Source organism: Helobdella robusta (assembly GCF_000326865.2).
Source record: "Helobdella robusta unplaced genomic scaffold HELROscaffold_60, whole genome shotgun sequence".
NCBI lineage: Eukaryota > Metazoa > Annelida > Clitellata > Rhynchobdellida > Glossiphoniidae > Helobdella > Helobdella robusta.
Window position 1 is genome coordinate 175,599 of NW_008705331.1, and position 15,823 is coordinate 191,421.

At 34.4% G+C, this 15,823-nt stretch overlaps 1 protein-coding gene across 1 annotated transcript; it reads left to right on the forward strand.

Moving 5' to 3' along the window:
• Positions 1–1,521: 1,521 nt before the first annotated feature.
• Positions 1,522–11,596, forward strand: HELRODRAFT_187454 (hypothetical protein; the record flags this gene model as incomplete). The annotated part of the gene is made up of 27 exons (XM_009029546.1): positions 1,522–1,633; positions 1,769–1,845; positions 2,042–2,185; positions 2,336–2,484; positions 2,609–2,777; positions 2,929–3,141; positions 3,386–3,471; positions 3,599–3,979; positions 4,119–4,254; positions 4,327–4,404; positions 4,597–4,644; positions 4,851–5,014; positions 5,253–5,415; positions 5,679–5,872; positions 6,225–6,285; positions 6,574–6,642; positions 6,907–7,040; positions 7,333–7,454; positions 7,689–7,774; positions 7,918–8,136; positions 8,427–8,612; positions 8,851–8,963; positions 9,076–9,244; positions 9,429–9,607; positions 9,708–9,777; positions 9,901–10,011; positions 11,118–11,596. The coding sequence occupies 27 exons, from the start codon at positions 1,522–1,524 to the stop codon at positions 11,235–11,237; spliced, it is 3,753 nt and encodes a 1,250-aa protein (XP_009027794.1). The 3' UTR covers positions 11,238–11,596.
• Between the last annotated feature and the right edge of the window lie 4,227 nt (positions 11,597–15,823).

Sequence of the window (15,823 nt, forward strand, 5' to 3'; positions counted from 1 at the left end):
AAAATTGATTTGTTAAATTGAACGCTACATAATAGCAAAAAATTCAATTTAAAAGCCACATCATACAGTTATAATGTATATATCGAACAATATTACTATTGTTATGTGATGTGTGTGTATATTTATAGCGAATAACTACTGACTATGTTTGTGGATGATGTTTACCTCTCTATGTCATTATATACCGTTTGTATATTTGTGTAATGTATTTAAATGTGTATTTAGTGGTGGTTCTGAGTATGTCAGAGCTGCAATAATAAATACCAAAAAATATAAAATTAGGCTGCTCATCTCTTTTTTTATCCATATAGAGTGTATCTGGTACGGAACGTATGGTCTTAATTAATTTGTTATCAGCCGATATGCATACCGGCATGTAGTCGCACCACCATCCAACATTAACGTGTGTTTTGTGTTTGTTTATGTTTGTGTACGTGCGTGGCGTGTATGTGTGTGCGTGTTTGTGCATGTGTACGTGCGTCGATTGAACATATATGTAAATATTTTATAGCAGTTGGTTTCTATAATAACTATAATATTTTATTATTATTTATAGAAACGACGGTCATCACCCCACGTACAAACAGTACAAACAAATACAAACAAACACACAAATATACATTCGTACACGTAGCAATACCTATTAATACGAACAATTACAAAGATGTATACTTATAAAATTAATAAATTAACTCATAAAGTGGATAATAACTGATTTAATACCGCCACAAACACCATATTTCATACTACACATGTACTAACCAACGAGCCCATTGTGCTATTTGAAGCAATCAATCACACCATTTAAATGTTATTTAATTATTATAAAAGTCTTCGCCTTATAAGAACCATGTACATACACACACACACACACACACACACACACACACACACACACACACACACACACACACACACGCACGCACACGCACACACATATATATATATTTTTATGTGCCTGCGTGTGTGTGTATGTGTTTGTGTGTGTGAAAGTATGTTCGGTGTGTTGCAATACAAAATATTTCCTTGTTGGTTCGTAAGTTTACAATAGTGATCATAAATAATGTGTGTTAAACACCGAAAATTGACTGTTTGTACGTTGCATTGTACAGAAAGTGCAGATCATTTTGTATGAAAGTGTATTAAAAACCAAAAGTGTGTACAGTTACCACGTGTTGTTTGTTTACGACCAGGTGTAGTATTTGTTGGTGAATACCTGAATGTAAAAGTGTCTCATGCAAGTTGTTATACAGGTGTCATGTCATGGTTTATGGTTGATAAATTTTAGAATGAAACTTTTAAAAAGTTAAAAATTAACGTTTAGTGGTATTTTACCACTTAAATATATAAATTTGTGTATTTCTCTTGCCTATATCAAATTTTTCATCTCAAGTATTTTAATTATTGAGCGCTAGACTATTTTGTGCAAAAAAATATAAACATTTCTGCCGCGTAAATATGGCGATGATCCGTTGATCTTTTTACAAAAGTTATCTTTGTTTTGGTCATCGGCTGCTCAAAATGCCCGGAAAATTGAAATATATTGAATTAGATAATTTTAAATCATATAAAGGAAAGCAATTAATCGGTCCTTTTAAAAATTTTACGGCCATCATCGGTCCCAATGGAACAGGTTCACTGTTTAGCTTTTTTTTGTTTTACTTATAATTTATTTTATCACAATTTTTTCCAATTTTACATTTTAATACTTTTTTAAAAAGCCGTATTTTTGTAGAAAAAGGATTAATTTGCACATATGCTCTTTCAGGAAAATCCAATTTGATGGATGCCATAAGTTTTGTCCTGGGTGAGAAGACCAGTAACTTGCGAGTGAAAAAACTCAGTGTTAGCTTTGTTGTAGAATCTTAAATTACATTTTGTGATTTTGATATTTTCAAGTTTTAAATGTAGAATAGAAAATATTGCAGATTCACAGACAACATTAGATTGAGATTAGGACGGGTCATAAAATAAGTGATTTAAAGATTCTTATTGAAATTTAATTACAAATAATTAACCCCACTCCTTGCCTTAACCACAGGACTTAATACACGGTGCTCCGGTGGGCAAGCCAGCTGCCAACAGAGCCTCAGTGACGGCTGTGTATGAGGAGGCAGATAGAAGGGAGAAACAGTTCAGTAGAGTCATCCACGGGTCAACATCTGAGTACCTCATCAATGGAAGGGTCTGTTATTGATTTGTATTATCAGTCATTAGGTTATCAGTGAATAGTTTTTTCAACAAACAATTAAAATTGTTCAGTTAATAAGAATTTGTAAAATAAAAATTTTTTTAGGTTTAGCCTAAAACAGATAAATATATTATTACTCACTAGACTGTCAAGGTGGAGGAGTATGCAGAGGCACTGGAGAAGATTGGAGTGCTGATGAAGTCCAAGAACTTTCTGGTGTTCCAAGGCCAGGTGGAGTCGATTGCCATGAAGAACGCCAAGGAGAGGACGGTTATGTTCGAGGAGATGAGCAGGTCTCAGGCTTTTTCATCAATCATTATTTAAAATTTTTAAAATTTTTAGTTCTATATTTTTATTTTCCTGTATATACAGATATATGCATATGTACACACACACGCAACACACACAAATACAAAGATCCATAGAGTTGCAGAAGGAATATGATGTAGCAAAAACTGAGATGCAGAAAGCAGAGGAGGAAACACAAGCCAACTACCACAAGAAAAGGAACATTGCTGCTGAGAAGAAGGAAGCAAAAATGGAGAAGGAAGAAGCCGAGCGTTATCAAAGATTAAATAACCAACTGGTTATTATCATAATTATTCTATAATAACAATTTATTATAATTTAATAAATAATTAACTAATTAAGTTCTTAAAATGTCTAGTTGTCTAAGATTTAAATTTGTAGAAGGCTCATCAATGTAAAGTTTTTCTTAAAAATTGTCCTCTTGACAGGCTGAACATGAGCTAGAGATGCAGCTCTTTCAGCTGTACCACAACGAGCGAGAAATAAGCGAACTGACGAAAGATTTCGAGAGAAAAAATGAATCATTAAAGAAGGAAACAACTGCCCAATCTAAAACAGAGGATGAACTGAAGGAGAAAAAGAAGGATCATGCCAAATTCATTCGAGATATCTCAAAAATGGAACAACAATACAAGGACCTGGTTAGTTGGGTCTTCTTTCTCCAATCCATTCACAGCTTATATTATTATATTTTTTAGAATGGATAAATGATGTATTGAGAGATCTGACTTACAAAGTTGCGCACACAAACATTTCACACAAACACACACACACACACACACACAGTCTGTTGGTTGAATAAATAGATGTTGAATGAGGAAATGAGAGAGCACATAACTATTGACTGTGTAATTGATTCGCCATTATTATTCTCCCTTCAATCAGGAGGTAGAACTGAACAAAAAACGACCTCAGTTTATTAAAGCCAAAGAAAAAACTGCCCATCTTATGAAGAAATTAGAATCGGCCAGGTGTGCCGTTGAAATACTGTTGAAATGTTTTTTCGATTTCCCTTTACAATATTAAACAAATCCTAACACTGTAAAACTTTCACATTTTTTTTACTCTTATTTCAACAAATTTTGCATACACTGGCAGACGTTCGCTGAAGGTGGCACAGAAAGCCAACGACGGCCATGAAAATGAAATAATGCAACTGGAAAAGGAGTTGAACGTCGTCGAGCAGAAGAGGCTGGAGTATGAGGAGCAGGTGGAGGAGGAGTCGCAGTCACAGGGGAGGAACATGCAGTTGGAAGAATCTCAGGTGAAGGAATATCATAGATTGAAGGAGGCAGCTGGTAAGAAGGCAGCTGCCTTGCTGCAAGAGCTGGATTCCATCAATAGAGTTCAGAAGATGGACCAGGACAAGTTGGACAATGAGATGAGGAAGAAGAGTGAGATCGAGGCGCACATCAAACAGAAAGAACATGAGATGCACGAGTCACAACTGAGGACTGAAAAACTTGAAGAGTACATCAAGTTAGTTGTTGGTTGCATTGATTGATTGATTGATTAATTGATTGATTGGCTAGTTCATTTATTTGTCCTTGCCTGATTGATTGGTCAGTTGTTTGATAGGTTACATCGCACACATTTAAATTGCATATTCAATGCTTAGGTCAAGTAAGCAGGCCATTGAAGAACAGAAAAAATTAGAGCAAACATTATCAGCTGATGTTGAGGTTGCACAGACAAGGATCCATGAGATACAATCTGAACTTGAGAAAGTCATGGACCAATTAGGTGAAGCTAAAGTATGTCACATTGTTTTATTTGTTTGTTTGCTCATTTATTATCATAATTAATTAATTAATTAATGTAAATAGGTCGACAAGCATGAATCTGCCAGGGCTCTAAAGAAGGCTGAACTGATTGAAACGTTGAAAAGATTGTTCCCTGGTGTGGTCAGTTGCATGTTTGTCATTATGTTTCAGATGCATCTTGAAGTTGATTAACTTATTAAAGTTGAAGCTAAAGCAAATTAAGTATAAATAATAATCTATTCGACATTCTTTATTTATTTTTCAATAATTGAAATGAAATCTCAAACTTATATTGATGAACAAATTAAAATATTTCCTCCTATGTGTCAATAGCACGGCAGGTTGATAGATTTGTGTGAGCCTAGCCACAAAAAGTATCAGGTTCGTTTTGTTTAGTTTATTCTCATTTATGTTACATCTGTCTGTTTATCATCAACTAGATACATGTAGATGCATTTTTGTTACAAATTTAAATAAATTTACTGATATTTATATTATCCCGAGTTTTAATTCTCATGGTTTTATACTGTATTTAATATGCATATCATCAAAAATAATCTTATCTCCAATCTTATCTCCTTTCATAGGTCGCCATTACAAAAGTGCTAGGCAAGTACATGGATGCAATTGCATGTGACTCTGAGAAGACAGCCAAAGATTGCATCCAGTACATGAAGGAGCAGAGGATTGAACCTGAAACGTTCCTACCACTTGACTACGTGGAAGTTAGACCTGTTAATGAGAAGTTGAGGTGGGTAATTTGCTGGTGGTCACTGGTGATTCTGTTGTTGTTGTAGCTGTTGTTGTTGTAGCTGCTGTTGTTGTTGTTTGCTGTTAGTGTTGTTAAAAAATTTTTTTTGTTATAAATCTTTTGCTGTGAAGAGTCTGTGCTGTGTTAATTTTTATCGACTTGTTTATTTTTTCATTAGAGACATCACAAAAAATTTTTTACTTGCTGTGATTACCATGATATGACTTGAAATGAATAGAGATATAAAGGAGCCAAAGAATGTGAAGTTAGTAGTAGATGTCATTCGATACGACCCACCATGTATCAAGAAGGCCTTGCTATTTGCTTGTGGTAATGCACTCGTGTGTGAAACTGTGGAAGATGCCAGGAAGGTGGCTTTCAATCTGACTGAGAGGCATAAGGTTGGTTGGTTTGTTGGTCAGTTGGTTTGTTGGTCAGTTGGTTGGTTGGTTGGTCAGTTGTTTGTTTGGTCAAATGTTTGGTTGAATGGTAGATTAGATGATTGATTGTATGGCTGCTAGAATTGCACAGTTCATTCATTTATATGTCATTAAACTCCTTTTTCACTTTTAGTTATTAACATAAAGAGATCTTTCAATTACATTCATCAATTCATCATTAAGTGCAGATTAAACATTTTACATTTCAAAACCACCAAAATTAGGCAGTGTCACTGGATGGAACATTGTTTCAGAAGTCTGGGGTGATCAGTGGAGGAGCCAGTGACCTGAAGATGAAGGCTCGCAGATGGGATGAAAAGATGCTGAACCAGCTGAAGTCAAGAAAGGAGAAGCTGACTGAAGAGATGAAGGAACAGATGAAGCAGAAGAGAAAAGAATCTGAATTGAACACCATCAGGTTGCTATTGTTTGACATTCAATTAATTTTTGTGGCATGTTATTTTTAAGTTTGTGCAAATTTTTCTAAATAAAGTGTGGAGATAATGTTAATAATTTTTGCTATATTTATAATAATTTATTTATATTTTTAATGTCTTGTTATATTTTCGTCGATTGACATGTTGCTTATATTCAAATGTTTGTCAGATTTAAAATCTTCTGTTCTTTTTGATTAATTTTTTGTTATCTCTGATGATGAGGATGATAATGCTGCTGCTAAGGCTGACAATGCTAATGATAAAATGAAGAAAAGGATGCTATTTTGAAATTAGATGATTTTATCTCCTAACAATCACCACTCACTCCATCAGATCACAGATCAAAGGCCTCGAGACGAGACTTAAATATTCCATTTCTGATAGAGATAACACAGTAAGTGATGACGACGACGATTATGTTGTTTGTTGTGATAATTATAATTAATTGAACCCTGATGATAATAATGACTATGATGGTAATTAATTATGATGATAATATTGTGGTTGCATGAGTTATCATTGGTCAAATGGTATGGCGTTATTTGTTACTATTACCGGTTACATTAATGCTGATAGGCACATACACACACACAGACACAAACACAGACATACACACATGCAGACATACGCACACACTCATACACACAGACATACACACACACGCACATGCACGCAACAACAGCAAAACCGTTCTATACAACAACTGGAGAAAGACATTGAAAACTTCAAACTGAAACAGGAGACTCTCGAGGTATCCTACCCATCTTATTTAACCTGTTATTTTTTTAATCACATCATCAGTCGATGATTATAGGGCTGTTGGTGCTAATGATGATGGTGCTGGTGATTTTGTTAACATTTTTGCTACAGACATTGTTCATATTGATGCCGCTAATGCTGTCTCTCTTTATTTATTGACTTATTATTTATTTTAAGAGATTGAAAAATTTAATTTTCAAGTAAATATCTTTCTGCCCTGATCTGACCTACATTATTAATTTATGTTTCAAAATAGCCTGAGATTGAGGCCATACAGAAAAGTATGTCGGATCGAAAGGTCAAGTTGAAGGCAGTCAAAGGTAAGATGGACAGAGTGGAGGATGAGATATTTCAAGAGTTCTGTGAAGAAATTGGTGTTGAAAATATCAGGTCCCATCTCAACTCACTTTTATAAATTATTATTTGTTAAATTAGGTTATTTTATTAATTATTTTACAAAATAATTTTTTTATATAAATAATTAAATTTATTTGTTATGCACTTGATGCATTTTCTCACTTCATTTACGTATTGATACACTGTGTGTTTGTTACTGCTGCCTCTGAGGAATTCTAAAAAGGAAATTGTAAAAGAAAAATGTTAGAATTAAATAATTTATAAAATTATCATTTGACAATGACATTCTGTCTCGCCCCATGCCACCGACCGCCTGACCAATCAGGCAGTACGAAGAGAGGGAGCTGCAGGTGCAAGAGGAGAGGGCACAGAAGAGGATGGAGTTTGAGAATCAGAAGATGAGATTGGTCAATCAACTGGAGTTTGAAAAGTCTCGAGACACCATGAGTTAGTTCATTAGCTCACTTATTTCATTCATACATTCATTCACCCATTTATTTATTTGTCAATTCATTTGTGTCATTTGTTTCTTTCATACATGTATCCAACCGTCCTACCTCGGGAAACCGGGTTTCTGGACGCAAAACGAAGATTGATTGATTGATAACTGTATCCAATGAATGATAGGTTGATTGTGTGATTGGTTGATATATTGAGCGCGTGATTGGCTGCTTGTTTCAGTGAATGTTCAAAAGTGGAAGGAAGCTGTTGCAGAGGACGAGAAGGAATTGGAGAAGTTGAAGAAGGAGGAAGAGAAACAAATGAAGGTAGATAACTTTGTTTGCTCTGTTGCATTCATTCATTCATTCGTTCATTCATTCATTCGTTCATTCATTCATTCGTTCACTTCATTCACGTTGCGTTACTGATTAATTAAAAATGACACACCCCTAACGCAACCACCACTAAGGAAATTGATGAAGAGATGCAACAACAGGAGAACCTGAAGCAGACGAAACTGGCCGTCAAATCGGAAGCAGATGACATCGAGGTCGAGTTGAACGCCATTCGAAAAAAATTATCCTCCCAACAGAAGGATGTCGCCAGCACTCAAAAGGCTATTACGGCTCTGGAAACTAAAATGGAACAAAAGAAAAATGATAGGCACGGAATGTTGAAAACATGTAAGGTTGGTCTTACTGTTTCTGCTTTCTATTGGGATCATGACTGGTCTTGAGGAATTATTAAGATGATTGAGTAAGAAATTGGCTGTTGGTTTGGTGTTGTTGATATTTCGTTTGTTGATTGATTGATGTTGATGGAGATATATTGAATTGACGCTTGTTTAATTACATGCTTCTTAACTACATATCTAATAAAATGTATTGCAAACAATAAATCAAACTCTTTCACTTTTCCAATTTTTTCAACATCAAACATTCGATTGGATCAATCACCCTGCCCCTAACAACCAATCAGATGGAGGGCATCCATCTACCTCTGAAGAGAGGTTCCATGGACGACATTGTCAGTGTGGAGACTTCAGCCAATCAGACTCAAGATGGGGGTGGGGATAGGATGAGTCAGGGCGACACGCAAGCCCTCTACGCCAGGGAGGCCCGCATACAAATCGACTATGCAAAACTTTCAGAGGAATATAAAGAGGTTAGCTGTTCTTTTCTTTTTGATGAGTGTTGTCTGGTTGTTGTATTGTGTTTTTTTTATTGTTTTGTTTCACATTCATATCTATTTTAAGTACATTTTAGATTGTAGTTGTTCTTTTTTTTTAATTTTCGAGTGGTAGATTTGAATGAATAATATTTATTTGATTGATTGATCATTCAATTAATTGATTGATTGATTAATTGATTGATTGATTAATTGGTTGATTGATTGAAAATAGATATCAGGTCATGATGAATACAAGAAATGCTTGGATCAGTTGTACAAGCAGATATCAGACATGCAGTCGACCATACAAAGGATAGCTGCTCCTAACATGAAAGCCCTGGAAAAGTAGGATGCACTTCTTTTGAAACATTCTTCCTTATTTTTATCCTGTTTGGAGTTGTATTAATTATAAAATCATCAAATTTTTCAGTTATTTAATAGTTTTGCATGCTGGCAGGCTAGAGAATGTGAAAGCCAAAGCTCAAGAGACGATGGACGAATTTGAAACAGCCCGTCGTAAGGCTAAGAAGTGCAAGCAGACGTTTGAGAAGATCAGGAAGGAAAGATTTGATAGGTTCATGAACTGCTTTGAGCATGTCTCCAACAAAATCGATGATGTCTATAAGGTTAATTGGTGGTTTTTTTTAATTTTTGAAATGAAGAGAGGACTCAGTTATATAGAAATATTTTGAATGGGTGTGTTTCAAATCCAACATGCCTTCATCATTTTAGGTAACGACAAACAAAACGCTATTGCTACAAATTCAAACTAAACTATAGCCGCAACAACAACTGCACAACTGCAAATAGGCCCTCTCAAAGAATCAGAGTGCCCAGGCCTTCCTAGGTCCAGAGAATGCAGAAGAACCGTACCTTGATGGTGTGAACTACAATTGCGTGGCACCTGGCAAGAGATTCAGACCTATGGATAATCTCTCCGGGGGTGAGAAAACTGTGGCCGCCCTTGCCCTCCTATTTGCCATTCATAGGTTGGCACTAATTTTTTTAATTTCATTATAATTGTAATTGCAATCGCCATTTCTTACCTATTACCACCAACGATCACCTACAACCGCCAACAACCACCAGTTATCAACCAGCACCGTTCTTTGTACTGGATGAAGTTGATGCCGCCCTTGATAACACTAACATTAACAAGGTTTGGCTGCTATACTATTATTACCATAATTATTTATCATAATTTTTTAATATAATTATTTATCGTAATTATTTCTAAGATAACTACTAACACTATAATATTGCCGAAACAAACATTTGAAAGGTCGCCAGTTACATAAAGGAAGAGTCGGATAAAAATTTCCAATGCATCGTCATCTCTTTGAAGGAGGGTTTTTACAATTGGGCCGACGCTCTCATTGGAATTTACCCCGAGGTTATTTTGGGAAATAGTGGTAGTGATAAATTTAGTTTTCTTTTTAATCTTAGTCTAATTTTTCTTCTGCATGCAGCTGATATTTTTTGGGTTACTTTCAAATTTTTGTCAATTTGGTTACTTGTTAGATAGATAGAAATTTCGTTTTATGTTCTGCTATGTGCCAATATAGTCTAATTTATTCTTGTAGATTATATTTTTTTTCATATTATTATTCGTTTATCAACATATTTTTAAATTTTTTTTTAATTTTTTTTTAATATTTTTTTCTCCTTATTTGCCGTCGTCAATAGCCTTCAGATTGTTCAGTCAGCAAGGTACTAACAATCGACTTAACGGAGTACACTAATGAAGAGCCTTCCTAATTAATTAATTCATTTAATTAATTAGTTAATAGTTAATTAACTTTTCAATTAATTAATTCAATTTTTATGTTTATTTATTCATTCAAATTAATTTGTTTTTCTTTTCAACTTTTTTTTTATATATATGTTTCAAAAAAGCCGGAATTTTGAATGTTCAGAAAATCTTCTATGTTGACAGTTTCATAACCATTGTAAATATGTTCATGTTGGAGTGACCAGAGATAAACATACGTACGTTACTATAATGAAGTGTTCGTCTTGGTTTTCTCTTTAGTTCATTCTTTATTAAATCAAATAATTTTTTTAAAGTTATTAACAAACAAATAAATAAATAAAAAATAAAACTCTGTTTATTGTTCTGTTATAATTATGGTTATTGTTACTAACGACTAACCTTTTTTTTGTTTCGTCGCTAAAACCTTTGCAAAAGATCTATTGAATTAGGCTTTAGTAAAAAACATTGGTCAGATTTATTGAAATTTTTGGTTGCTGGTGCTGTTATATGAAATTCGGTACATAGGTAACTTGTTCGATTGTTACCTGTTTTTTTGTTTGTAATGGCGCTATGATTTGCGAAATATTTTTCCAAGCGGAGTTGAAAAAAAGTGCCAACACGTAAAATAGCGAATGTTAGTACAAGATGCATACACCAGAGGTTGTCCTAAAATATGGCAGACCTTTTGAAGAGTGAAGTTTTCTTGAAATTATCCGTTACTTATTAATGATAATGAAAACTGTTAGATTGACAACTGCGTGGTCAGCAAGGTGCTAACCATGGACCTGACGGAGTATGAGGATGCCGACAGACCAGAGAGTCCGCACAACTTCATCTCCTCATTCAGGAGATTCTCTGATATCTGATTTCTATGAAAATAATATTTGTCTCCCTTCTTTTTATTTATTTTTTTGAATCGCTGTTGTAATATTCTTCAATTAAATGTTTTTTTTATTGTGATTATTTTTGTTTAATATTTGGTAAGTTGTTTAAGTTAGTGACAATGAATTTAGTGCAAGCACGTGTGATGTGAGGGTACGTGCCGTGCTATGAAATGTTAAAAATTTGTTTCAATTTTCGGTTCTTATCAACGGACAAGTTTAGATTTCATCAAACAATCGACAGTTTTATATTTTTTATTTCAATTTTCGTGTTTGTTTTTGTTCATTTTGGACTGTTTTGAAAAAGTTTAAATTAACGTAAATAAAAACCAGTGAACATCTAATTTAACTTTTTCTTATCTTTGTTCGAAAAATTACTCGCGTGTAAGAGAGATAGAGTAAGAGTAGGAAGAGAAAGATGGACAAAGATAATTGGAGAGAGAGAGGGAGGAGCAAAAGTAGGAAAAAGACGGGGAGAAAAAGAAAATTTTTTTTGCGTGTATGTGGGTGATAGATAGAAATAAGAGAAGAGGGGGAAAATGAGAAGATTTGTAAAACAACGCCAAGTGTCACTCATCCAAGATTTCAACAAAATTTTATCTGGAAGCCCTTAGAAAGTGGCCTACGTCCATTTCTCGATGGAAATCTTAAGGATGGCGTGTCAACACATTTTAGTTTTTAGCTCTTTTACTTTTTACATAAACTGCATTTTTAAGTTGAAAAACGTGGATCACGTTGAAGTTCTTATTCAGTTTGGAATCTCTTAATTTTTTATTTTTTTCTACGTTGTGTTTGTGAATGTGTGTGTGTGTGTGTGTTGTGTCTGTAAACACGTTTGTGTTTGTGAATACATTAAAACGTGCCCCCAAAGAAACCCTTTGAAACGGGCTCGTTTGAATAAAAAAGGTTTCCCAACTGATTCATAAACATTCACACATAGGTACCACACATACTCATCAACATTCTTGTAAACGTACACACTCGTACATACACACACGTACTTACACACAGACATAGTTACGCACATTTTCAGGAAGTCGTTCATAGTTATTTAAAAATTTATTTATTTAATAAACTTAGACACGCGCTTGAATGGTGGCTACGACGACAAGTGCATCAGCTTCATAAAACGCCATCGTTGTCGTTATTATTATTAATATTATTTTTATTATTATTCTTATTGATGTTGCAATTGTTGTTGTAGATGAAAGATCAGAGGTAGCGTTAATGGCTTCTATACGGACAAAAACACTGAATGCATTTGCAGCTGTAGTAGTAGCAGCAGCAGAAGTAGCAACAATATTAGTAGTATAAGTATTGCAGTATCAGTAGAATTAGTAGTGTTAGCAGTAGCAGCAGCAGAAGTAGCAACAATATTAGTAGTATAAGTATTGCAGTATCAGTAGAATTAGTAGTGTTAGCAGTAGCAGCAGCAGTATTAGAAATAGCGGCGGTAATGGTAGTGGCATTATTATGTGTGTCTTTATCAAACATGACATGTTGGTTTTAGGCGTTTTGCTGACTTTTAGAAATGCTTTCGATGGAGGTGTGCGTGTGTGCGCGCGCGTGTGTGCGTTGTTACGCATTGATATTTAAATTATTTATGTTGGGTTGTAATGCACATATACACATACATTTATATATCTGCGTGCATGCTTTGTTTTTTTGTTTATTTATCTATACGCAAATTTTCAGTTTTGTTTTTTCATATTTGTTTGTTTGTTAGTGTCGGTGTTGTTTGAATTTTATTTTTTCTGTTTGATCTTTCAAACTTTGTTATCCGAGCATTTTGTGATGCGTTTATGTGTTTTTACATCCTTGTATGCGATGCGTAGACATGTTTGTACACATTTACTTGAGTATCCATAGGACGCGAGGATGTATATACTGTACAGGTATTAGTACATATATTTGTATTTTGAACTTACAAACTACATTTTATACTTTACCAGAAATGCTGTTGAAATGCGAGTATTTTAAAATGTCATTTAAAATAGTTGAGTGCGGGCTGACTGCTTTTTGAGGGGATTCATCTCTATTTACCTTCTTCTTCATCAGTCTACAACATGTTTTGCTGTCTTCTGTCTGTAGCAGCTGAAGATTGCCCATTTAACACAGTTGTAGTATTATTACTGACCAAAAAATAATATTTTACGAGTTAGTAGTAGTTGTAGCAGAGTCAACATTACCAGCTGTAGCAGCGGTAGTAGTAACAGTAAGAGAAGAAGTAGTAGCAGCAAAAACAATAGAAGCAGAGAAGCGTTAGTAGTAGCAGTATCAGTAATGTTACTAACAATAGTAGTCTTTATAATGGATATAGTGATATTTATTCTATAGTGCGGCGCTGTGATGCATAATGCATCCAAGGTCGGTGCAATGTGTTGTTTGCCGGTTTACTGTATCAGTCGTACAACACGTTTGCTTGCCAGTACGGAAAGGTGATTAACCTTTATTCCATCTTCTGTCTGTGTGTGTGTGTGTGCGTTTTTGTGCGTATGTCTCTGCGTGTGCGTGTATCTCTGCGTGTATGTGTGTGTTTGTACAGTATACCATTTTACTGGCATCTTAATTTATGTGTGTATACATGTACGTGTACGTGCATAACATGCAAGTGTTCATGTAAGTGTATGTGCTTTCGTGTAAGCGTATGCTTGTGTGTGTGTGTGTGTGTGTGTGTGTGTGTTGTGTGTGTGTGTGTGTGTATAGGTTTGTGTATTTTGTTTAAATGTGAAGTCAGCGTGTGATTGAAACTTAGCGAGGCATGTGTGTATTTATTTTTAAAGTTCAAGTGCATGTGTTGAACTTGTGAATGAAGAACAGATGTGGAAGAGAGAGCTTGAGGAAGAGAGAGGGAAAGAGAGAAAAACAGAGTAAAAAAATAGAGGTCAATGTATAAAAAAGAAAACAGATTGGCAGGCGTGAGTTTTTAAAAGCGTACAATCAACAAAACTGCCCTCAATGTCTGCGTTGTACTACTTAGAGAGGGAGAGAGCTGAGCGATAAACAACGACAGGAAGACGACAAAATAAACAACAACAAACCCAACAACAACAAACACAACAACAACATAAACACAACAACAACATAAACACAGCAACAACAACATAAACGAAAAACAATGATGTACGAAAACAAAATAAATCAAGTAAAATTGTTGTAAGAATCTAACACCAGAAGAAAAATGAGAATAAGGTAATCACAAATTAAACCGGCATGTAGCAATTTATATAACGCGCTGGAAAACTAAACACACAATAAAAAATAGAAACAAATAAAACAAAAAAAAGGAATAGGAACACAAAAGAAGAGAAGAAAGCAAAACAAATGATAATAAAACCATGGGGCGTCCAAGCATCCAGCACACATACATATCGAACGCCTTACGCGCAAATCCTCCCACCCTCTCTCTCTCTTTCTGTCTTTTTTTCTCTTTCTCTCATTTTCTTCTTTCTCTCTTTCTCTTCTTTTTTTGCTTATGTTACATTCTCCTATCTCTTTGTCTCTTGTTTTTCGATTTCTCTTTCCACAATAAAAATATTGGCCAAGAGCAAAAAGATCCCAATAGAATCATAAAAGAATCCGAAAAAAAATTTTATAAAATTGTTTTGTAGGAATTAGCCGAAAAAAAAGGGAAATATTGTACATAGATTAACGTTGATAGCTGCTGGATCGGTTGATGTAATGATGATTGAAAAGATAAAAATTTTGAGAAAAAAAATTATGGAAAAAATTATTTTCTTCATAGATGTTGATATGAGAATTTTGTTTCAATTTTATTTCTAAAAAATGAAAGATGCGTTAAAAATTTAAAATCCGTGTACAACGCCATCATTAGCCTGCGTATATATATACGTAGGTATGTATGTGTGTGTTGCGTATCTCTCTATATATGTATGTATGTGTGTATGTGTTTGTGTGTGCGTGTGTGTACACATGATATGTTTGCGTAGGCATTATGCATGTTTACATATGTTGTTTCCTTGTTGCTTGCTTGTATGTTTAAACACAGTGCGTGTTTGCATTATACTGTATACGTTCGTTTATTTTCAATGTAGATTCATTCGTTCATTCGTTCATTCGTTCATTTACTCATTTATAAATTCATTTATCTATTTATGCATCCATTCATTCATCCATTCATTATTCCAACCATATTTTTCTCATTTTAAAAAACCTTCTTCATCCTGATCTTCTTAACTTTGGGAGTTGAGTTATTTTAATGGGAAGCACTGCTCACACACGTACACACACACACGCACGCACACGCACAAAACATGCGACAGAAAAAAAATACATTGAACTCATTTTAACACTAACGAGACCATAACTTTTCTGGAAACTGAAAAAAATATTAGTTTTTTTTACTGAAAAATAATAAAAAAAACACAGAAGGATAACAATAATAATAATAATTTAGAGAACATTTTTCTTGCACGGCAATACTTTATTCTTGTGTAGTTCTTAATTAATTTTATAAAGACCAATAAAAAGTGAACGTAGACTCACAGTTGAACACGCAATCACGCACATACACACGCGTATGTATGCGCGTACAGACAAAAGTGTACGCG